Raw genomic sequence first — 25,031 nt, 5'->3', positions numbered from 1 at the left:
TAATTAAAAATGTATTCCAGAATAAAACTGAAATTTTGTTTAAAACAGAATGTTTCAGAACTGCCCTGCAGAATACAAATGGCATGACTGAAGTACAAAGATTATATACGGTGACTGTACCAATTACTATGTCATGTTGCTATTACGTACTATGCCGTTTTATTGTCTTCAGCCGGTATGGTAATATGGTAATTCTAGAGAAAGATTCAATGACACACTTTATGTATATTGTCTCTTTTCAACAACAGACAAACAGAAATACTGAGGTTAGGTGGTACAGCCTTTTGGAACAGTAGCTAAAGGCTAAGGGTATTACTTAGTTTAGACAACTCCATCGACTATAAAGAATTTCAGGCATGTTAAATTTAGTATTCTTAACCCAAAACTAAATCATTGCATAGGTATGACAGGACAGTCTGCTCTTAAATATCTTTAACCCAGGTGTCAGCTAACAGATTAGTTTTACAACTCTCCAGGATTAACAATTTCAAATGTGGTTTTCTGAATTTGGCAACCTCAAGTATCAGCTTCTGCTTTTCATTGAGTACATAAAACGTTTCTACTTTTTCTTGACTGCTTACCTAAAGAGTTTGGTAGTTAGTACAACTGAAAATTAAACATCAACTCTGCTATCTAAGATAAAATGCTCCAAATGAACAAGACATTTGAGACACTGCAGATTAGAACAAATAATTCCGTGCTTTTAAGATTTTCTTTGCCAACAGCAGAATTTGTTGGTTTACAGTTTGAAAACAGAATCTCATTCCTCTTATAATATTAAAATCTTTATTTAAAGTAAAAAATAAATTTCAAAAGTTTAATCTTAATTGTGAAGTCATCTATTAATTAAAGTTACTACTGAAACATAAATATGTAACTCCTTTATTTTAGTAAAATATGATGTATAGAATGGAATATATAATGGAAATTATTTTCACAATGTGTGAGAACAGGTCTTTAGAACTTACTAGCCCAAAATTCTGTAAAAATCAGACAAAAATAATGCTTTCCTGAGTGTGATGTTGTGTGTCCTTCAGTTCACTTGTATGAAAAAACAACTGACTAAATGCTACAACTCTCACTGTTGTCTTATGAAACCTAACCCCTTTGGTGATAGTAAGCGGAACTTGACAGAGTGGTTAGTACAGAAATGACATGATACTTGGCTTTACTCTCATATCTGACATTTTGGACTCTTGTTCCAGATGGCTCATCATGAAACAATATCCGATATTATTCTGAGACCACAGTCTTTCTACAGAAGTAAAATTTTATTTCAGATAATGCTGTTTACACATTTTGATACAGACAGGGTTTTAACTTTATGCCCTAAACTTTTTTATCACTCAAATATAACACCTTACAAATCTTAAATGCACACATAAGAATTTTGTGTTTCCCACTTCATCCACTCCCGATCAGTTTTTTTGCAGGTCAAGGCTTAGTTGAAGGAAATACATTTTTCCTAATCAACCACACAGAAGTTTTAAATAGCTTTTATACTTTCACCTAAAATTGTTATTGCCAAGACATTTTTTTTCTTTCCTGGAAATAGCTTCCATAATCCTGTACATTGTCTCATGTGCTCTTGAGTCTTACCACATTTCACTTTTTTCAGGAATGAGCAATAATAATGGCAAGTCATTCTAATGTTGAGTGACAGCTATCAAGATATCATGTCTTCATAACTATAGATACAAGAGTTATTTAAGTATTTTCTAATTATAACATAAAAATAATTTAACAGTAGCAAGCTGTAGAATCTTCCTGAAGTAGGTCCTTTGTGGTTTAGAATGTATAATTTAGGAAAATATCTAAACGTGTTTTAAACACTTTCAGCAATTTCTACCACAGAATTTACAAATTTTGATGTTCTATCAATATTATCAACTATTTGATTATTTTATGGTGAATTCACATGACCACTAGGCACTTAATGTGCGGTCTTTATGTGGAAATGTAATGCTCCAAATAGGAATGAGGATATCACCATTAACTTCAGTAGTTTTGGGGGTTTTGCAGTTTTCTAGTATCATTCTTTTGGTCGACTACTCTGTATTCTGCAATACCATAAATGTATCTGTATCTGGAAAAACATTCTGAATATAGGTACTAAATAGCTGTGACATGCATCCACACAAACTGATTGTTTGCTCCAGCATTACGCGAAGGGTAGTACCTTATGTCAGTAATTCAAACTGTAGTATCTAGATTGTCACTAATTTGAGAATCCAGTGTTCAGATACATCTTAAGCCTTATTCACATTCATGAACCAAGCCTTATTTTTGCATTTCCTTACCTAACAGGAAAAAAAAAAATAAAAATTGAAAACACTAAATGTCAAGTCCGAGCAATCAAAAAAGGACAAGGATTGCTCACTGCGTGCTCTTCAGAGCTCAGCTTCTGCTATGCTGTACAACAAAGAACACATCAATGTCAAGAATGATAACCCTCTCCCTGACCTTCTTTCACTTACTGCCTGCTAAATACTTCCTTGGCTCCGCTGTGACATAAGACAAATATGCCTCACTTACATGATTATATACATGCCTACAATTACCTCAAATTCTGTCCAAATATCACTGCCATTGCTGGCAGAAAGCAAATCCTTGCTGGCATATCTGACAATGTGAATGCCCATTAGTGTCCATTTCAGAAAGCTGCAAACTGAACAACACAAGAATTTCTTGACAGCTTGACCAAAAGTCATCAGGCTTTCTTTTTTGAATTCTTCCCTCCTGTCCCTATGTGGCTAACTGAACCATCTTGTTCTTTATAATAGCAAAACCATCAAACTCAAATAAACTGTTCCTCTCATTTTGATGGTGGTGTATATCAAAAGACAAGCTGTCCCTTCCAAAACTGCATGCTTCAGACATCAGCCTAGAAGATGCATTTATCTCAATTAATTACTGCAAAAGGGGTCAGATTCATGTCAGCAGCTACTAAGTTGTATAGAAATACTGATAGGATCAGGACCTGCTAAATTACGAATGACATATTTATGATTCATTTTAACACAGGGAAAAATAAGACTGTTGCACTAAAGAGCCACATTAAAGTTTGAATTGCATGAAAGTTCTTAATCTGGAACTACCAAAACCCAGTATGCTACCTAAAAGAATAGGCCTTCTTCACTGCTGGTCTGATTTTTATGTTTGAATTTATTGAAGATCTTTATGATAGAGAAGTACTACAAAATATAGTCCTTGCTCTCTAGTATCCTTACCAGTGAATCCTTTTATTTCAGCTCCTGAGAACCCTTAGCACTTGAAAACATGCAATAGAGAAGTTTCAGAAAATGAGACAATAATTAAAAGAAGTGTAAGGCCATCTCTTCGTTATTCCAGGAGTAAAGCTCTCTTACCTACTGGGTGTTTGCACAGGAAGGGGCTTAGTGGTTTTAGTTCTAAGAATTTATCATTCTTGTTAATCAAGGAGCAATGACTACACAATAACTTTCACTGCACTTCCTGTGCAATGTTCATGCTCGTGTAATGTTCATGTAATGTTTTCTATTAATCCTCAGAAGATTTAAACCAAAGCTCATTTAGTGAAATAATCTGAACTTTTATTTTAAAATGTTCTAGGACTAAGCCCTAAGCCTGGTTCCCCAAAAGAAAGAAAAAAAAAATAATTTAAATGCTAAAAGAGGATTTTCACCTTATGAAAAGTATTACAGCGTTCTCAATTTCAAAGATAGATACATTTTACTCTTTCCAAAACACATATACCTAAAACCATATTAAAGGATCCAGTGTCCTTTGATACATACATATAATTTCAATTAATGCTAACTGGGAACTATATACATGCAGCAGGAGATAAAAATGTAAGGCTGTAAACCATGAGGAAATTATGTAGTAGCTTTCTTTATTATTCTGGAAAATAAAATTAAGCCATGATCACTGTGGATTTCCCTGAAATTTCATGAAAAATCAGAACAAATGTGAATTTTTATTGTTAGTTTTGACTGACAACAAATGATTGCTCAAGAAAACAGCTTCATAAACAAAGCCATTGCCCTTCCACAAAAGAGCAGGAACTATAGAGAAGGACATTTGGATTCATAAAAGCATTACTCAAATACTAAAATAAGCATAGCTATAAATGAAAGATTCAAATATAAACATAATAAAATTTTAATCAGGGTCACAGAAGACCCAACAATTTTCTATAGCAAAATAATTTTAAACAAGAAAAAAATGACCTAGTTGGAAATGAAATAAGAAGTGTGCCCATGAATTTTTGTTCTCTAAGGACTTGCTATATATTTTTTTTTTTGAGTCTTTCTTCTCCATGAATTTTCTATCTATCCATAATTAAAACAACATTAAATGCTTAATCTCCTTCACCAACACTGCTGCAGTGTTATGCTGGAGATTTTTAAAATACATGAATATGCAATTTTGTTTTGCTTTCATGATTATATTGTTATTTCTTTTCTTCTACAAAACTAAGAGACAGTTTTTCCAGCTCATATTAAATGGCATAATACTGTTGGGGTTTTTTAACAAATTGATATTGAAACTAGTTCTCATTTATTCTTACAGTATTGCCCAGCAATTTTATGCTTTCTCTTCCTCTCTAATTGACTGGGACCTCTGAGCTTGTTTTCTGATGTGGAAACCATATAATCATAGAACAGTTAGGGTTGGAAAGGACCTTAAGATTGTCTAGTTCCAAACCCGCTACCATGGGCAGGGATACCTCCAACTAGACCAGGTTGCTCAAGCTCCTGTCCAACCTGACCTTGAACACTGGCATGGATAGAACATTCACAACTTCCTTGGGCAGTCTGTTCAGTGCCTCAACATTCTTACAGTAAAGAATTCCTCCCTTATTTCTGACCTGAATCTGTTTAAGTTTGAACCCATTACCCCTTGTCCTGTCACTACAGTCCTTGATGAGGAGTCCCTCTCCGGCATCCTTATAGGCCCACTTCAGATATTAGAAGGCTGCTATGAGGTCTCCACACAGCCTTCTCTTCTCCAGGTTGAACAGCCCCAATTTTCTCAGCCTGTCTTCATATGGGAAGTGCTCCAGCGTGTTTAAATGAATGGATATTATATATGTCTTTCTGGAAATCTGTCAGTCACCTTTGAAATACTGTTTTTAACATACATCACTGAATTTTCTTCTGTTGAGACCACATAAAATAAAAGTGCTACAATAAACAGCAGAAGTAATGAATGGGAAAAAGACCTTTCTTACTTCAGGGTCCAGAATTCTGATACAAATCCTGCTACAGCTACAAAGTTTGTCTTATTAAATAGAACAGCCTTAAAAGCAGATATTGAAGACCCCCACTACGACTACCTAGACATTCAAATTTCTGCAAGAAGTTGAAGGAGTTGAACTGAAGCCTCTCTTACTGCAGCTGAATGTTATAGCTGCAAAACATTTTATTTAGGAAGACTATGAATCTAGCCCTCCTTTTCCTTTGCTTTTACCAAAAGTATCTGAGGTTCTAATGTAGCATTTAATGTTGAATGCTTTTTCACCAGACATTTTTGTGTTTGCTTTAGTAAGTCAACCCCTCAAGAAAAGGACTTTTTATTCCAAATATTAGACTGACTTCTGAATTTATTTTTCCAATGCTGCTTCGAAGAGTAGGTGACCAAATGGTCACAGGCTTCAGAATTCATAATTGAACACTAGCAATATCTGAATCTTCTTACACAGAAAAGTATTTCCTTCTCTGCTTCTTATTTGATCTAAAAAGGTGACTGCTTAATATAAACCAGTAAATTCTTGCTGTGGGGATTTGCTCGGCTTCTGTATTCAGCGACACACAGAGAGGTACTGTACTACTGCTAGTCCTGCTGAGACCATAGAGCCACATAACAAGGGAAATTATTCTTTCCTGCCAGATTATCAACAGAATAGTTAACTAGGCTCTGAGTGTTCAGTGTTGCTACCCTGACCTGTACTGAGCTGCACTCCTAAGAAAACCTGGCCTTGAAATACTGGCACCACTGAAGTCAACAGATGCTTTAACAGAGCACAGCTGTGGGACTGGCAATTAGGAGACAAAGCAAAGCATAACTCCAAGTGACATTGCATGCTCCCAAACACTTTTTACTTGTTAACAGAACATTTTTTTTTTTTTTTTTTCTCTTTCAGGAGTCACAGGGATAATAAAGCCCACACAGTAAAAGATAAAAACTTCAAAATGCTCATTGTAAAGCTACCTCCTAGAACAAATCTTTACTTCTTCTTATGGAATTACATATTCACTGCAGATTCAGGGGAAAGGAAAATGGGCTAACTCACTGGGGGACAGCGCTCCTCAGACAAAAAAAAAAAAACAAACCAACAACCAACCAGACAAAACCAACCAAACATGGAGAACTTTGTCAAAATAGTAGATTCTAAAAAGATTCCTGCAGAAGTAATATATTCATTCTACATCACCGTTAGAATGCCTGTATTAAAAAAAACTACCACATATATATGCTTGAAATAATAAGGAAATTAAAACATAAGACTATCCTGTCAATTATGTCTAATTTAAATATGTATTATGAGATGAAAACTGAGTCTTCCAAAATTCTGCATATATTTATATCTTATTTACAATTTTTAATCTCAATCCTAAATAGAGTTTATTAGGACCATCCATGTCTTTAATTGTTCGTAATTCTTAAAAAGATGAATAACAACAATAACAGTTTTAGACATTAATGTTGGAATGCATGCAATATGAAAGCAATCTAAACTTTCAATAAAACTGAGTGCCCTTTGTGAGAAAATAAGAGTATGTTCATATTAAAAAATAGGAGGATTTACTTTGTGACCTTCATCAAAGCATTCATCAGACTAACTCATCATCACATCATTTTTTTAAAGACTAGAATATTCTTACTGATAACTACTTCCAGTTAAAAGCAATTCTTTGTAAGCACATGTGCTAAATTTACTATTATTCTATAGTATTTAAAGCACACAGAAATGCTTGTTTGCATTAAAATGATTATGTGATGTGATCTATTGATGCTTATAACACCGAACAACTGTATTTTAGCACCAAGCTGCTCATAAAACATATCAAAACAGATAAAACATATCAAAAGTTGATATATAGCAGAATTTGCCATTAAACTTCAGAGGTTATTCTGCTCATACCACCAATGATTTACCAAGAGAAAGGTAGTGCCTTCTTGTAGCTCTAGGATTATAATGGTGGTGGGGTTTTTGCTTTTTTTTGTTTTTTTTTGTTTGTTTAATTTTTTTGAGGTAAAATAATTTGAAGGCAAGGGAATAACAGCAAGGAATAAATATATGCACATATAAATAGGAAAAGAATGTGCTATCTGTTCTGGTTTTATCTATTTCCAAGCAGTGAAACTAATTCTCACTTTTTTTGTTACCTAAATTTCAGAACTAAGTTGAAATAAATTGAACACTTTCCTCTCCATTTTGAAACCCCACATTTTTAAAATGTTGTTCTGAATTGCCAGGTTGATCTGTAATATACTGCTAAATTGGGAATGTTGGTTTTCAGCAATTTCGAAAGTCATTTAATGTAAAGTTTCAGTTTAACGGATATCACTTATATCAGGTTCATGCTGAGTAGACTTTGGTAGTCAGGGAATAACAAGCAAAACAAAACCAAAAGAACAAAATAAAGTCCCTGTTTCCTTTTCCATATGCAGGAAAAACCTGAGAAAGTTTCCAAGGAGAAGCAGTCTTACTTTTGTATTCCAGGTGAAAACCAGCTGCTGCCACACTAATGTCAGAGTGAAAATGCAGGTAAAGTTGATTGGAGGTGCTATTTAACAATGCTGGCACAGTTGTACCTGAAGAAAAAGAAAAGTTATGGAATAAATTGTAGCATACTGATCTATCAAGAGTTTATACTGAAAAGACGTAACCAGGACTGAATCAGACAGGCTCATTTCTCATTATGAGCATGGAAATCTCAAACATTCTGCCTTGTTTTCTACTGAAGCTGCAAGAAAATTCTGATTACCAGTCACGATACTAAGAGGCTAGGTAAGTACAATCAAACAAGATAACATCATGTTCAGATGAAACTTTATTGACTTGGATAGCAAAAAGATGCATAAACAGGTAAGTAAAGGATTGATTATGGAACAAGTTCAACTTTATTTGACCTTTTTTTCCACGTGTAAAAACCTGCAGTATAGATCAGTCCAGAGTTTTCATCTGTGTCTGCTCCACTATAATAAAAAACTATATTAAAATCGAGTGCTACGCAAAAAGCTTAGCACTAACCCTGGATGCACTCTTTGCCACTAGAATTGCTAAGTTGGACACTACATTTTCTGTTGCCACACAACTACGACAAAACATCCCACAGTCTAAAGCTGAAACTTCTACTGAGGCAAAAAATTGCATCATTTTCTATGATTACCCTCAAAGACAGTATCAAGTAGCTAATGAACTTCAACAGTGACTGCATAAGAAATATTTCCATTTCCTGTGGGGCATTTGCTGTTTCTATAGTAACTGTTGAGCAGCCTAGGTAAGCTTGAAACTTGGACATAAAAAGAAATGCTCAAAAGAATTATCCTACTAAATCTACAGTCTAAACTAGGAAATGGCAAATACTTTTAAATCTAAAACTGTATTAAGCAAAATCTTGATATACATGGTAAGGAGCTAAAAGATGACAAATTGGCCTTAAGGAAGATTTTACTGTCTGATAAAGAAACTCCAAAGATGGAAATTCACAGATATACAGGGTATTCATATCACACAATGCATACCATGGGATATAGAAAATAGTTATCCATGTTTTACAGGTCTTTCTGCAGTTTTGGCTTAGTGGACAGGCTTCATGTAAGAACTACCATTAGTAAGCTATGAGACTAAAGTCTTTCTAAATTCACTTGACAACTTTATAGTCTTATAACGAATTCAGACTTTAGAAGATAAAAATATTCTTGGAGTGAAGATGCCTATACTGGATTGAGGAAGAGGAACATATGAGATTGCAGCTGTTAAGGATAAGCATGGAAGACCAGATGTAGTAAACGGAAGAGGAAAATATGAGATTGCAGCTGTTAAGGATAAGCATGGAAGACCAGACATGTGGTAAACTTAATGTGCATATAATGAAACTGTTTTTTTTTTTATTTAGCATCATATTTTTTAATAAATTCACTTCCTTGTGGAAAGCAGAATGGCTATGAAAAAACAGGAGACTTAAATCAATTTCCAAATGAAAAATGAAGTATAGTAGCTCTGTAGGAGAAAAATAAATTCTAATTTTCTAGTTATGGCTTTTTTTTTTTTTTTAATTCTGACTACAGAAAGTTTGTAAAAACTGTGACTTTCCCAACTGAGAGAATTAAGAGTTGATGTTCATCTGTGAAAATAGCCTTTCACTTTATTAAAACATTGCAGGTATAACATTATTATGTAAAGTTGGAAACATGTCTATCACTGTAAAAGTTTCATTCAAGCATTTGGTAAGGCAACTGAATTAATCAGAATTCTGCTATACCTAATATATGCTCTGTAAATGGTACAGCAACTGTTGTAAAAGACTGAGGAATTATTTTGATAGTTGTCTTTCAGAGGCAATGTTATTTTCATTTCCCCATGAGCCACAAGCACTACTTTGATGAACCAGTAATATTGATAGCAAAAAAAATTAATACATTTCCGATTAGTGTGAATGTCTCTTGACACTGCCTACCATCGTCTGGAAAACTGTATCTTGAAAAAAAACATTTTGCACACCAAGAGGCTTCACCTATCAGTATCAGGCACAGGAAAATAACGGATTCACTTTTCCATCACATGCCACAAGTGCACACTTGGAGGAAATCCCTCTTGGCATTCAACATATCAGTTCTATCCACAGAAGCTTCCTTCTAAGATTGTTGTACAAAAATCCATGTATTCCACCACCAGGAAGACAGCAACACAAAGTATCTTTATGTCTGTTAACACATGGTCTCAGGATTTAATTTTTTTTTAACTTTATTTATGAAGCCCCTATCACTTTCCCCTAAAATAGCTGTGCCCTGACACAGGGAAATGGTGTAGTTATCCCTCCTTGTAAAGTCTTCCTTAAGAAAGAGACTCCAGTGAATTAACCTTTCCAAAGAAACTTTGTGACACAGTTTAGCAGCTCAAACTTATTAAAGTTATTAGCAATTAGTTTTACGTCTGTGTATGTTGAATGCATATTTAGAAGACACGAATTCACAGAAAGTGAATCAGAAGACAATGGTTATTATGTAAGATATAGTAAGAGAGAAATGATGCCTTCTAAACCACTTAGGAAATTATGCCTGGAATTCAGTTTCAATGTCACATTACTGCTTCAGTTTTGAGAACAAGATTTCATGTCATGTTTAAATATTCTTCATTAGGCCATTCCTATAAACAAAATAATTCATTTTAAGTCTGACATTCATTACACAAAACAGGTAAATGCACAGGAAAGCTGTGCTACTCTATCTTCCATGAAATATACTAACACAAAAACCTGTCTTTTTCAGTTTCCCTTGAAATAAGTAAGGCTTTTAAAATAAAGCAAAATGACACTTTTAGTATAGAATAAAGTGTTTTGAGTCTTGAGCATTGCTAAATGGAATATTGTTAAATGGATCATTTAATCAGTTCTTCATCCAATGGATCTAATATATTTGCTACATATTTCACTTGTAAAAGCTCACTACATTGAATAGTCTCTTTCTTCCTTATTGCCAAAATGCAGCATAGTTACTAGCATTTAATATAATTAAGCTTCCTTTTTATAGGTGCATTTTAATACAGCCTTTTGTATGGGGTCCAGCTGGGACAGTTAGATTTCTTCATAGTATCTGGTATGGGACTATGTTCTGGATCTGTGACCAAACCAGTGTTGATAACACAGGGATGTTCTAATTACTGCTAAGCAGTCAAGGCCTTGCACAACATCAAGACCTTTCCTGTTTCTCACCCCATCCCAACAGCGAGTGGGGTAGGGGTGGGCAAGAAGCTGGGAGACTGACACAACTGACCCAAGGGTCATTCCATACCATATGATGTTGAGCTCAACAACAACAGCTGAGGACCAAAAGAGGAAGGGGGAATGCTGGTAGCTATGGCATTTCCCTTCCCAAGCAACCGTTACCCATGATGGAGCCCTGCTTTCCTGGAGATAGCTGAACACCTGACTGCTCATGGGAAGTGGTGAATGAATTCCTTGTTTTACTTTGCTTGTGTGCACAGCTTTTGCTTTACCTATTACATCTCAACCCACAAGATGTCTCATTTTTACCCTTCCAATTCTCTCCCACATTCCACTGTGTGGGAGTGAGCACGCAGCTGGGTGGGGCTCAGCTGTTTAAGAGTTAACATACAACACAGATTATTTAGTTCAGTATCCAAATCAATAATATCAGATTATTTTTTCAGTTGGTCATTCATTTCTTTACAGAATCAAATATACATCTGTATTTTAAAAGTTCATGAAGTCAACAGAGAGTCAAAATGCCACTAAATACTTTAGCTATACCATAATCAGATCAGGCTATGACAGAGTTCATGACTCTGGAATATTATTCATAACTTAATCTTATATGAGGCATCTCTTTCTCTTGCTTTGGTTTATATAACATGCACTTTCTATAAAAAAATGGTTTATAAAGAGGAATAAAACTATACATCCCTGATATACTTGTGAAACAACAAATTACATGGTTTGTTATCTCCTACTTGTAGTAATTTGTTTTGGTCTCTGAGGTCTGGTGAGTTTGGATGAATACTGAATGCTTCATCTCTTTGCTGAGAAAGGGAGGCTAACAAGGATAAACTAAGTCAAATGTATCAAAGGACATCCTTGAACATCACTACCAATTTATATCACTATATGTTCTCTATGGGAGGGGTAAGTAAGATAAAAGAAAGAATTTTTTTTGAAATCACCTCTATCCCACTAGTCAAAGATAAATATTTCAGTATCAGATTTTCTTCTGAAAATTTCTTTCTGAATTTAAACATTGATACATTTACAGCACCTGAAAATCCCTCAATAATGAGAATATTTCATAATGATACCGCAAACAACACAATACAAATATACTCCTTGTCTATGTGTGTGAGCAAAGACACGTTCTCTCCGTTATATATAGAACTGTGTCCTTAAATCATGGCATAAACTCACCTGAAAAGCTCCCAAGACGCGGTGCTGTCATATCTCCACCATCATATATTTCAAGAGAATCCCAATTATGTTCAGTGGCAAAGCTGATGACCTGGATCTGTAAAACACCACCACACAAGTTTTTAACCAACTAGTTCTAGAAAATAAAAAAGAAAAAAAGAACATGCCCCTAAGAAAATATACATATCCAAACAAAAATACCTGAGTGAAGAAATGTAAATAAAACATTAATGTTCAGTTTTTAAACCATTTTAACTTTTAGAAAATATGGTATCAGGTAAGAAAAAAGAATTTTTAATGTATGTATGATCAATAATTATTCAAAGTGTAAATGAGCAGATAGTCAAGAGTTGCCTCAGTGATATCCTAGCACATAGAAAAGGTTGGCATTTGCATACCAGATTGAAGGATCAGGACCTGCTTTCAATATTCTACACAGTTAGAAGAGAAAGCTACTTGTTAACCACTTCTCATTCCTACTCCCATGTAAATACAAAGTAACATAGAATAAAGCTACCCAAAGAACAATATTGAGAAAAACAAAATACAAATATTTCAAGTACCCCCCCAAATTATCTTACTGATTTCTGATTCTTCTAGAGAAATAAACAATTACTTTTCAAACTGAACCACAAAGTATTTAATATTCCATGCTTGACAGAATAGAGACTTGCCTGAATACCTGATCCCTCAGTCACTATGATTTTCCACACACAATTCAAGCTGTTACCATAAGGTTCAGGGTAACCTGGTGAAAGAATAGTACCTCTCCGCTCAGTAAAATTCCCACTGCATGGCACTGAAAGAAAGTATTATCATGCATTATTACAAAACCTAAACCACTTCAGAGAACAGAAATGGAGTAATAATTTTACTAAGATAACTATAATCTCCTGTAGCATAAACAAATAGACATAAAGCAATGCTCTGAACTTAGAAAGCAATGTTATCTAAAATACATTAATGATATCAAGCTTAAAATACAATCTTCATAATAAACAATTCAGAAGTGAACTTCATTTTGAGTGTGTGCAGCCCAGCAGCACAGCCTAATCATGTCTTACCTGAGAGTAACAAAAAACTGTAAAGACATAACATTAAAGACAGTCATGATTGACAGAAATCATGCAATCTTTCCCACAGCTTAAGTTCCAGTATTGGATCTAGTTGGTAAAGCAGTGTGGCATATTAAATATTCTTACTCTATATGCAATTGCTTCCTTAAGGTTCAAGAAAAAAGAACTAAACAAAAACCAAAATACACAGAAAATAGGACTTCTACATTTCTTTTTAGACCACTCTAATTATAAAGTCCTATGACTTTTGGCTAAATCCAAGGAGGGAGGCAAGAAAACATTGCAACATTTACAAAAAAAGACAAACAAACAAACAAACAAAACCAAAACCCCAAAAACTTGAAGTGCTAAATATTATACCACTACAGGCCTATCAACAGACTGAAGAATCTTAGCTACACTTAACAATGTACACTATGCTTCTACTTGAAAAAGAAATCCATCATTCTATGTGTGACAGAAATATACAAGTAATGTATCATAAAGACACTTCTTGAGAATTAAAATCTGTCCTGTATTTCAAGTTGTAGGTGAGTCATGAAAATAATGAATGTTCAAGAAAATGTGCATCACACTTGTTCATGTAATCTAAGTCATTATACAAAAAACTATACTGCCTACCAGCCAGCTGGTACTCAATTACTTTCTTATATGGAAGACTGCTCTTTAAATTCGGCATGACCGACATTAATCAAAGAAGAGCGAATATATGTGTTGAATACTATTTTCTGAAACAATTCCTGAATTCTGCTTGAGAGACATGTGTGACAGGACAGATGACTTAAATGCAACTGCTTACCTACACAGCTTGGTACTGTGTCATTCCACTGAGCTAAAGCATTAGGTACAGACTGACACCGGATGGCTTTTGAGCCTTGTAGCAGATAGCCAGGACTACACTCAAATCGAACAACAGAACCTGCTGAAAACTCAGAGCCGATTCTTCTTCCATACCTAGGCTCTGGAACTGAACTACACTGGGTATCACTTGTGCGTGGAACAGCTGCAGAAAAAGAGAAAAAAAAAAAAAGAAAAAAAAGATGCCATGAATCCAAAGGACAGTTATCATCTAGGAAATGAACAGAATCCAAAGGACAGTTATCATCTTGGAAATGAACAGAATCCAAAGGACAGTTATCATCTTGGAAATGAACAGAATGCAAAGGACAGTTATCATCTAGGAAATGAACAAATGAACAGACCACTAAAAAATGCTTTTTGTTTCTTGCAGGACAGAGCTTAATTGATTTTTTTCCTTTTACTTGCACTGCTCCTGTATTATCAAAGAATGGCCTCATGCTTTCATGGCTGTCAGCTGCACTGTGGTCTTGGGCTGTGACATATATTCACGTGAGTGCCATGGCAGTTAGGAGGGCAACTGACTTTGGAAGCACATCCTTAGGCATGACAGGATCAGTGGGTGTTTCAGTGGCCTTCTTTAATGACAGGATACTATACCTACCATCTATTTTACTTATTAAATATGGAAGTTTTTGTTTCTCATTGGAAGTTTCTAATTAGAAGCCAAGGAAATTATAGATAATCATATAAATCCAAATAATGTTATACAAATATTTAATTTATCATGTTGGAGAACACGAAGTGGTAACAATGTACCCTCAAGACTATTTTGGTGTTTACAGTTGACAACGATTATTTTTACCAATAACTTCCAAGAATTCATAAGCCTGATGTGATACAAGAACAGTTAAAAGACTGCAAACAACATTTAAAGAGAAAAATAATATAATTCATTATAAACCCATGGATTTATTTTCCCTTTGGCTTTGCTATTTGTAATCACTTCTTTATAACAGGCATTTTTTTGTACTTACTGACTTTTGGTATCATGCATGTTGATTGCGTCTCAAATTTGTTATTTCTACATTTCATTTTGCAGTCAGCTAGTAAATGCCAACTTTAAAGAAAATATTTACAGGGAAAGTTATAGAAGTTTGTGTGCAATATCAACTATGTTTTACACTACAATAAAATAAATCTACATTAAAAGACATTAAATATAAGCAATTTTTCATGTGTAAGTGGCATGTTCAAAAGCTTAGTTTGTTCAGTTTGTTTTTTCAAGAATTAGTTTCAGGGGACCACTGCACGTAGATACGAACAAGTAACACCATAAAACTACCTGCCATTTGGCTCTTAATTAACAAAGGCAGAATGGCACAGTAACTAAAAAAGGGGTAGGAGATATTTAGACTTTATTCCTGGCAGATTTTCAAACTTAATGTTTCTGGCTTGCTAACCTGTTTTAAGACAAGTGTAAACAGAATCATGGTTATATTTAATTTTACTTTACAGCCTTACATACAATACCCACACCTGTTACATGCTAAATACTTCATATAGTCTAAACAAACCACTTCCCTTTGTTCAAATAAACAGGACTTTGTGATTAAGTTTTCAACAGGACCTCAGTATCAGCCAGCTGCAGTGTGAAACTTGTTCATGCTTACATTTCTAATCATGGCAGAAAACTGTTCTGCGCTTACGGAAGGATAATGAAGAAACCATAGTTCAAGGATTTCACACAGTCACAGTTCTTCATGAGTGCAACCTGCAGACTGTATACAGTCTGCCAAGTCAATTCAACTGACCCATACTGCTCATTCTTTTATTGGGACCAATAGCCTTTTCTCTACCAAATGCTCTACCAGGCAAGTAGTATTTTATTAAAAACATTTTTAATTGTATAATGACTTTACAACTGACTAGGTGAGGATGGCAGCACATCCAGTCACATGACTGTCATATACTTACAAGTATAGCTTCTGTCACATTTAGGCATTAATCCATCTCGTGGTGAGGACTACTTGCTCAAATGGCAGTTTTGGTCATGAGATAAACCGTTCACAATCACATGATAGCAACGGGCTCAATAGATTGCTGCAGACAAACCAGTTTTGTCTTAGGGAATTTCTACTTAATTATGCTTAATTTAATTTATTACCAATTAACACAAACCCTGATCACCTATTCAGGAGTTAACAAGAAAGAGGACACAAGCACTCAAGTAAACAGCTTTCCTTCCCTCTGCCCAGGCTCAGCTTCAGTAGCACACCTATCCTCCCCCTTTCCTTCTCTCAACTTTATTGTGTCCATCTTAGTTTCACTACTGAGGTGAGAAGCAGCATAGGAGGTTGGGGTCATGTGCTCTAATTTCGGTTTTTCGTTTTGTTTGTTTGTTTGCTTGTTTTTCTCTGCTGTACTTAACATTGTACTCATTTTCTCTCCTGATTTTTACTTCTTCAAGTTTTCACGTTGCTCTATTTCTTATTGTTCCTGCTCCAGTGTGGGTCACCCATGGGCTACAGCTACTCAGAGATGTTCCACTACTACAAAACAGGTCTTTCACAGGCCACCAACACCTCTAAGGTATTCTCATGTCAGTATGAGTTACCCACAGGTCATAGTTCCATTAGAAGTACTACCCCTTTGGCATGAAGGACCACTTTCCAGGAGTGTCTCTCCAACAATCCCTGCAACAGCATCTCCAGCAGCATATCCCCAGACGCATCTCTGGCCCAAAGCAGTTGTCACTTTCTCAAATATGTTTAAGAACACGCACTTCATGCCCCCCTGACTGTTAGAACTTTTAGCATGTTAGAAAATGTTTATACCAGCTTTGGAGGAAGCTGTTTGTGAGTGTTATATGGTGGTGCACAGCCTCCTCCCACACAGGTCACTACTACAGCCCACAGCTAATTAACTTTTAGCTTTACATGAGTCTAAACTTCACCTATCTTCCTAAGAGACTATATGACATAACTGAATTTCAGCATCACTCATAAAGTATTTTTCATTCACTGTATGGAATAAACTTTTCCTTGCCTTTTAGGGAATACTACCTTTCTCAATTTTTTTCACCCACTTCCTCAAAAGGGTGGAGGTTGCAGAAGAAAATTCTTTGTCTAACCCTCACCTGGAGTCCACAGCTGGAGAATCCCTAAAACAACTGTGCAAAGGTAAAGGATGCTTATTAAGAATCAAATTAAATAATATCCTGTAATTGTCAGTAATCACAGCTGGTCAGTTTCATACATGCATTTGTAATCCAAACAGACTTTTTTTTGTGTAACTAACATTTTCACTACCTCTCAACAAAGGAGGTTAAAACATCTACTTTCATTATAATACTGCCTTGTGAAAGTTATTTTCCTGTGAGCAAGCTATCTCTGCCATTATAGCAAGTAAAGGGGAAGTTTACTAACACTCTTAAATTAGTACATGAAGCAGAAGTACTGCTATCTGCTTCCTTTTCAGACTGAAAGCCACCATATACTGAGGAGCCAGTAAGTAAGACAGCCATGGTAGCCACAAACATCAATGTCTGAAGTTGTGTCATATTATTCTGTTATCAGCAAGAAACACTCTATGCCATGTTAAAGTTGATATTTTCCTCATTTTTTTCATAGGTGTTAATAATACTGTATTAATGGTTACAGTGACATAAGAAATACTGAAGATGCACAAATAAACCATTTTTCAAATGCCTTTTTTTTTTCCTGTTTTAAGAACTACTTTAAGGGTAAATGTGAGAATGTAATGCAAGCCAGACATAATAACAAAGTAAAGTATGCCCATACCATCCCCCCCCATGGCAAGAGGAAGTACAGTTTCAAATATCTATTACATTTAGGAAAATGGGTATATTCCTCTAAAAGGTGGCATGGCCAACAGCCCAGCTGAAGTGCCTCTGCATCAATATACTATTTCATTTGAAAGGAACTTACAATGATCATCTAGTCCAACTGCTTGACCAGTTCAGAACTAACCAAGTTAAAGAGTGATATTAAGATGCCTCCTGAACACTGACAGGCTTGGGGCACTGACTACATCTCTAGGAAGACTGTTGTAAACCAGGACATAACATGTCATGGTAACACATATGGAAAATAATACTAACAGTCTTAGTTCTGCTCTCTAATTACAATAAGGAGTAAGTGTGTGTCTATGTATTTTACTCTTACTGCAGATTAGAGCAACTTAATTGTTAAAGTCACATTCCTCTTTATTGTTATTCTCCTTTGTATTTCTTCCACAGTCCTTCCTCCTCCTAGTATGCTTTCTTAATAGTCCTCTTTAAAATCTCATTTGACCTCATAAACTAATTTATGTATTTGTATAGTAAGAGCAAGTATAAGACAAGCATTAAAATCCCATAAATTTTGGGGTGGCAGAAAGGTCATTACTTTGCTTTTCAGGGAAAAAAAAAGTCTGTACTGCCGCAGCCTCAGCCAAGTAAAAATATATGCTGTTCTTAGGTGATGTCATAGCAGGAAAACAAGCATAAGATAAACCCAAAAAAAACCAAAATTTTCGATCTTCTTAAACCTGACTGTTCCTAGCATGTTTCAGTGTACCTGACCCTAATATTCTGAAAGTCTGGATATCCACTCTGTCTCGTATTACAGATACTCTTTACCTATTGCATGAAATACAAGGAAATGTGGTCATCTCAGGAAAAGAAATGAAGGCACAGATGACATGGAGCTAAAAAGAAGTTTTTGAGAAAGTGTCATTACAAAAGCCATTAGATCTGAATCAAAAGCTACAAAACTTATTTATCGCCTGCTCAAACCAGAATTTGAAACAATGCAAGCAATATTTTTTTTTCCCCTCTAGCCTCCCTTGTAGCTTTTGCCTATAGCTTTGGCAACCTCAGCTTCCCAGCTGTATCACAGAGACATCCAATTTTCTATAGTAATTATTCTCCATCTTTTACTAAATGTTTCATACTGCTGTGAAACAAAATTGGAAGCAGCCCAGTGGAAAAGTGAACAGGGAAGAAGGTCAACCAGAGGGTGATAAATAAAATGAATGACTTAGCGGACCAGATTACTGTGTTCAATTTGAGAATGAATGTTATTCTCCAGAGTATTTAAAAGGCTAGCAAGCAGGCAGTTATTGGAAATATGATCACATGCTCCAAGAGAAGAAACAAAAATCTCAGAATGATAGAACTCATTAACTACCACTAACTCTTTAACCAATATACATAAACATATGTGTGGCATGTTTTCACTTTCATCTCAGGGACATCTGACTTCTAACAGAGGTCAAATATGTGCCTCCTTTGGTCCATAGCAGTCTAGCAATGTACATCCAACTCAATAAAGATATGTATCTCCTTTTGCTCAAAACTGAACGTAATAGTGACTATGTTTAGAAAACAAGCTTAGAAAACAAGTCCCCTCTCATTTCAATCAAGCAAAACACTGGCTAGGTTTAATAGAGATTTCTACCAGATAATTAAATTAAGTAGCTACAACGCGGCCAGCTGCTCACAAACAGGGAAGAGCTGTTTGTGCATGTGGATGCCAGCTTGGGCTGCAAGGACTGCAAGATGATGAAGTTGAGGACCTGGCAGAAGGTTGGAATTAAAGTGAGTGGACTTTGTCAGATTCAGTAATTTGGTACATAGACTCTCCTAAGGAACAGGCATGGAGGGGAAGGATACTGATGGGGTTTTTTTAGGACATTTGAGAGCCTTGGAACAAATTACCCCATTGTGAAGTAAGAGTGTGAATTTTGGCAGGAAACCTGTAGGACTAGACCAGGAGATTTTTAAACAATTTAAATCCAGAAAGGGGCAATAGCATAAGTGGTGGCAAAGACACGTAATAAATCAGAAGTATGACAGTATTGCTCAGCTGCTTAGAAACAAAAATCAGGAAAGTCCAAGTCCAGCTGGAACAAAAACTAGCATGGGACGTTAGGGAAAAAGAGTCTACAGATATTCTAATTATAAAGGGAAGTTAAAAATATACGGGGGCATATTGATGCTTTCCGACAGACAGGAAGGGGTGGACAACCTAATAACAAATGCTGCAGGAAATATTTAAATATTAAATGCCTTTTTTGCTTTGCCTTCACAGTCCCCATTCATTATGTACAGTTCTACAGCCTGAGGAGGAACATGACACCCAGCAGTTAGGGAGCAACAGAAGAGAACACTGATAGAGGCTGGACATATTCAAGTCCATGGGGCCAGACAGGACTCACTGGAGACAACTACCATTACGAAGACAGTCTGTCATCAGAAGCCCCCATGTCTGGAAAAAGGTTAAAACTACACCCTTGTTTAGAGAAATACTTTAAGACCCAAGAAGACTTCAAAATAGCTCTTCCATGATTCTATAATCACTGTGTGAGACAGGCACCAGTGTCTTTCACCAAAAGCTGACATGTTTACCTTGGTAAACAAAGTGGAACCCCCTGGCTGAGGCCCCACTCTTAGCACTGAATCGCAGAAGAATTTGATTAGATGTAGCCAAAGGCAATGTCTCTCCTACAAACAAAAACAGAAGATAAATTAAATATGCAGAACAGAAACAATACTTATAACTCTTCAGTACATAATCAAATATAGCACTAAAATATTTTTTTGTATTTTCTTCTGCAGTTAAGAAAACATAAATAACAGTTTCTAAAATTAAATTTGCCACTGGACGCTTGAAAACTTGTCTAAATAAGATGTAATGATTCAACAACTTCTGACATTTACTGCTGCTGTTGGAACTAGAGCTCTAATCCAAGCTCTTGTCTGAGCCCTACCACCATCTGGGGCTAAAGGTATTAGAACTTTTGGTTAAATTTTTTCTGTGCTGGGAGCTTTAGCTTGCCTTGCAAAACACATTAAACAATTTAAAGTATTTGAAGAATGCCACAGAGAATCTTCATGTGATGTTTACCATTTCAAGACTAAAACTGAAATGAGAGAGATCAGATCTAGGACTCATTTTATGTAGTTGCACCAATAAAACGTATGGTCACATAACATGTATTACATTACTAACTTTCTAATTAGACATTCAGAAAACGTAGATGTGTAATTCATAGAGTTTAGGGGCAGAGAAGATACCTGTACCTTCCAATTTGCCCTCTTGCATGAAGATATGGGCATTTCGTTTCAATTATTCCTGCACTCATACCAGTGATCAGCTCTTGCCTAAACCATGTTCCAAAAGAATGTCTTGATTCAAAGATTTAGAAGGGTCTTCCATTTCCCTTGGCATTCTGTTCCAATGACTTTATTGTTATATTCCCAAAGGAAATTCATAACATTCTCTTAATTCACTTTTTCCATACTGAGCTGTGTAAGAAATGTGTAATTCTTTTCTTTATTACTTACCTGAGTGGGATCCAGATAGTGAACTAAGAAGTCTAGCCTGAGAGTTTTCTCCATCAAATAATTCTGCCACATCATTCAAAGCTGTCTGAAAATAGGCAAATTGTCCAAACACAACTGCAAAAAGAGAGAAGATAAAACAAGAAATTAGTCTTGATATATTTTTGCTTGCCTTAGTTGCCAGTGGATTCCTGCATGAATCCTTTCCATTTAATTTATTGTCTACCCTGATAAAACAGCTACATTAAACATAAGTAATAAGTAATAATTGTTTTCTTATTTTAATTAAAAGAAAATGATGATTAAACCACTCTTTCCCCAGAAGTGTGCTTTCCAGTCTTCTTCCTTTGCAGGGGTACCTATGAGGATAAGAAAATGGAGTATATAAAAGGGTAAGTTTTAACCCAAATTAAATTACCAACTTTAGGAACTATTAAAGAACAGCTATTGTCACAAATAATTAGCTGCTTATCTAGCTTTAATCTGAAAAAGTTTTAAACTTCTTGATTTAGAAATTTTTGTAACTTTGGTTTTGTATTTATTTTATGAGAAAGAATACAAACACTTGTCAAATATTAAAGGTATCAATGTGTTCACATTTTTAATATATGGTTATATGCAATTTGCACCTCAGCTGTAAGTGTACTAACAAAATCATTTAATTATACAATGTCTCACTAGTAAATATCAAATGGTTCACTGAATTCAAATATCAGATAGCAATAGAAGAATGAAGTAATAAACCAGTAAAATCAAGTCAATAGAAATATTATGCACTCTACCCAGCCATATTTTATTGTCTAGGAAGAAATTTGTTTAAAATTACACCTATTCCAGATTCTGTATGCAAACCACAAGCCTTCAATGCAGCATTATTTCTGCACAAGACTGTATTTTCCAACTTTTTGTCAAGTTCTTTTTTTTTTTCTTTTATTTGTTTAAACCAATTGCATAATCCTACACACTGGTTTTTAAAAGCAGGGATAACTTTGAAGTTAGATTAGGTTGCTCAAGTCTTTTTTTGAGCAAATTTTGAAAACCTGCAAAAATTCTTCTTCAAGCTACCTGTACTTGATCACCATCATGGTGAAGGATGTTTTCCTTATGTCCAGTTGGAATTTATTGTGCTACAACTTGTGACTACTGCCACTTGTTCTCTTACTGAATACTTCTGGAAGGCAGGGTCCTTCTTCACTTATTGTCTCCAGGCTGGACTTCTTTCAACTTTTTCTTGTACTTTCTTCACCCTCCTAATCATCTTACTGGCTGTTGGGCTTGTACTATTTTAGCAATCTGTGCCTTGTAAATTTGAAGCACAAAACTATAGACGTAATAAGTAGATACTACTTCATGAAGTCTATGAAGAGGGAAAAAGCACCTTCTCTCAACCTGAGGGCTACTAATGCTTGCTAATGCAGCCCAGTGTGCAGGACATCTTCACTGTTGCAGGGGCATGCTTTGTGCAAACTGTTATCAACTAGAAGTAAAGTTATTGTAATGTCCTTTGATCCCCAAACTTCAGTGAAAATAATCCTGAGCCCTTACACATTTCATTGCACAGTGAAAGTATCAAACATATTAAATTATTTTGTATTCAGTCTTCTGGCAAATAAGTAGTAAAATAGATCTTACTGCTATTTGCCTACTTGAATTAGAGTTTGTCCAAGTATTTTGACCATTGAAGTAACTGGCTTTGTGATTTTTCACAAACGTTTCTGGAACTTTTATGTAAAACTACTTGTTAAATATGACGTAAATAAAGTTAAAATGTAAGAGAACTCTTGATGCTTGCTCTTTTACAACTGATTTCACTTTGTAGAAAGGTTCAATGAATGATTATCCTATGATGATGAATGATGTAATCAATGGAAGTATTCAGGATACGCTTGGATAGCAGACACTGATAGATTAGCTGAAGTCTACTGATTACTCTAGGGAGAAGTAAAAGGTCAAAACCCTAGAATAAATTTCTGTGTCAAGAATTCATTTATTTTTTATAAGCAATTTGTAATAAATTAAAAATCTAAGGTCACTGTTACACATGAAGGACATTTGAACAGTAGAACAATGACTAATGATTGATAAAGCAGTAGAAGAAATTCTTACCAAATTCTTTAGGTACAGTTATTGAATAATGGCAAGTTTGTCCAGCAGTGTAGTTATGAGGATAACTTGGTGATAAAACCACTCCTTCTGATCCAGTATACTGCCCACCACATGGTGCTGGAAACAAACCAGAAATGTGTTGTATTAATTACAGTTGTTTGTACTGGTGTAGCCTGACAATGAAAACCTACATATTACAAAGTGACAGTTTAGTGCTTTTGCTTTTGTTTGGTTTTCCTATAATGATTTTTCTAATGGTTCTTTCTCAGGATATGTTTTTTATTAAAATTTCCAAAAAATCAGAAGACATGAGAGTCTTACTTGACTACAAGTATTCAAACAAACAGGAAGTTTAAATTACGTAGCTGAAAGTAGCTCTAAACACAGAACATAAGGTTTGTTTGCTTTTTGTTTTTTTTTGTTGTTTTTTTTTTTAATAAATGGCTACATTTATCTATATATCTTTGAAGAAAAAAAACAACAAAAAAACAACTCAGAAAAAGGAAAAGGTACTGCATAAATAAACAGGACAACAGAGTTTTCTTGGGTCTCAGGAATACATCGCTATGCTAACAGTACCCTGCATAGAATGCCATGGATTCTGCTTTGTGAATGTATACTTGCATTTCCTTGCTTTTCATAACTTCCTAGGTGATTATCAAAAGAGCATATAGATGATACATATAAAAAAATCTTTGGATTTGTATATAAAACCAAACTCTTTACAACTACAGAAGCCAGGAAGCAATATTTAAGAACAGTGGAACCTCAGCCTTCAAGACTAGTCAGGTAAGTAGCAGTTCTGCCTGTATCAGGAGAAAAAAGTGAGCAATGCCTATATTCTTTCCATGTATCACTAATGAACGTGGCATGCTAAGGGACTGTCAGATTTACCAATTGTAAGTGAAAGCACGACATCACAGGAAGTCTGTGTCTCAAGGATTTCTCAGGAAAAGCCAAAGCAGGGAGTGGATGAAAGTGATGTGCTAACAGCTAACATAAGGGGTGGCTATTTTCAAGTTAAAATATCTCCTTGTGTTGGAGAAATAATATAAGAAAAGAAGAAAATTAGCAAATACCTATTTTCTATATAATGAGAAAAAGTATTGCTGTAACTTTTCTCAACTTCTGAGAACTAATGGAAAGGTTTATTTCCTATCAAAATCTTCAAAAATGTAAGTTATAATATTTACATTAGTTATACACAATCCAGTGCTCTTTTTTTTTGTCAAATTATTTCATCAAACGCTACTAAAACCTATAGATTTTACAAGAATAAAAGATAGTTGTACAATGCCATTTTACCCAAGGAGCCAATAATGATATTTTTTTTTTTAAACTGAAACAAATAGAACAAATACATATTAAAAAAAAGAATAATCACATTATTTTTGTATTTAAGCAAGGAAAAGATCATTGCCTAATCTAAACAGTTCTAACAACTGCCTGGAAAGCAGCTCTGAGAAAGAATTGGAGTCCAGGTAGACAACAAGCTTATTGGCCTGGGGCTATCAAAGGACCCTGCTACCAGAGTCCTGGCTCTGCTCACGGGGCTCATGTGCCGTGAGACTG

General features: G+C 35.1%; 1 protein-coding gene across 2 annotated transcripts in view; it reads right to left on the bottom strand.

Annotated features, from left to right (window-relative positions):
* Window positions 1-25,031, bottom strand: part of CSMD1 (CUB and Sushi multiple domains 1) — a 1,153,012-nt gene that overhangs the window by 156,564 nt on the left and 971,417 nt on the right. For both annotated transcript variants that reach the window (XM_062626215.1, XM_062626216.1), the window contains exons 31-37: window positions 23,460-23,576; window positions 21,357-21,470; window positions 20,418-20,513; window positions 14,007-14,210; window positions 12,806-12,930; window positions 12,132-12,228; window positions 7,699-7,803 (exon numbers count right to left, since the gene is read on the bottom strand). In XM_062626215.1, coding sequence (XP_062482199.1) covers window positions 7,699-7,803; window positions 12,132-12,228; window positions 12,806-12,930; window positions 14,007-14,210; window positions 20,418-20,513; window positions 21,357-21,470; window positions 23,460-23,576 — 858 coding nt within the window. The remainder of the gene's footprint in view (window positions 1-7,698; window positions 7,804-12,131; window positions 12,229-12,805; window positions 12,931-14,006; window positions 14,211-20,417; window positions 20,514-21,356; window positions 21,471-23,459; window positions 23,577-25,031) is intronic.

Source organism: Pezoporus occidentalis, unplaced genomic scaffold (genome assembly GCF_034315485.1).
Source record: "Pezoporus occidentalis ecotype Australia unplaced genomic scaffold, CSIRO_AGI_Poc_V1 ctg29, whole genome shotgun sequence".
Lineage (NCBI taxonomy): Eukaryota > Metazoa > Chordata > Aves > Psittaciformes > Psittacidae > Pezoporus > Pezoporus occidentalis.
The sequence above is the reverse complement of the archived record's forward strand: the minus strand, read 5'-3'. Positions and strand labels throughout refer to the sequence as shown.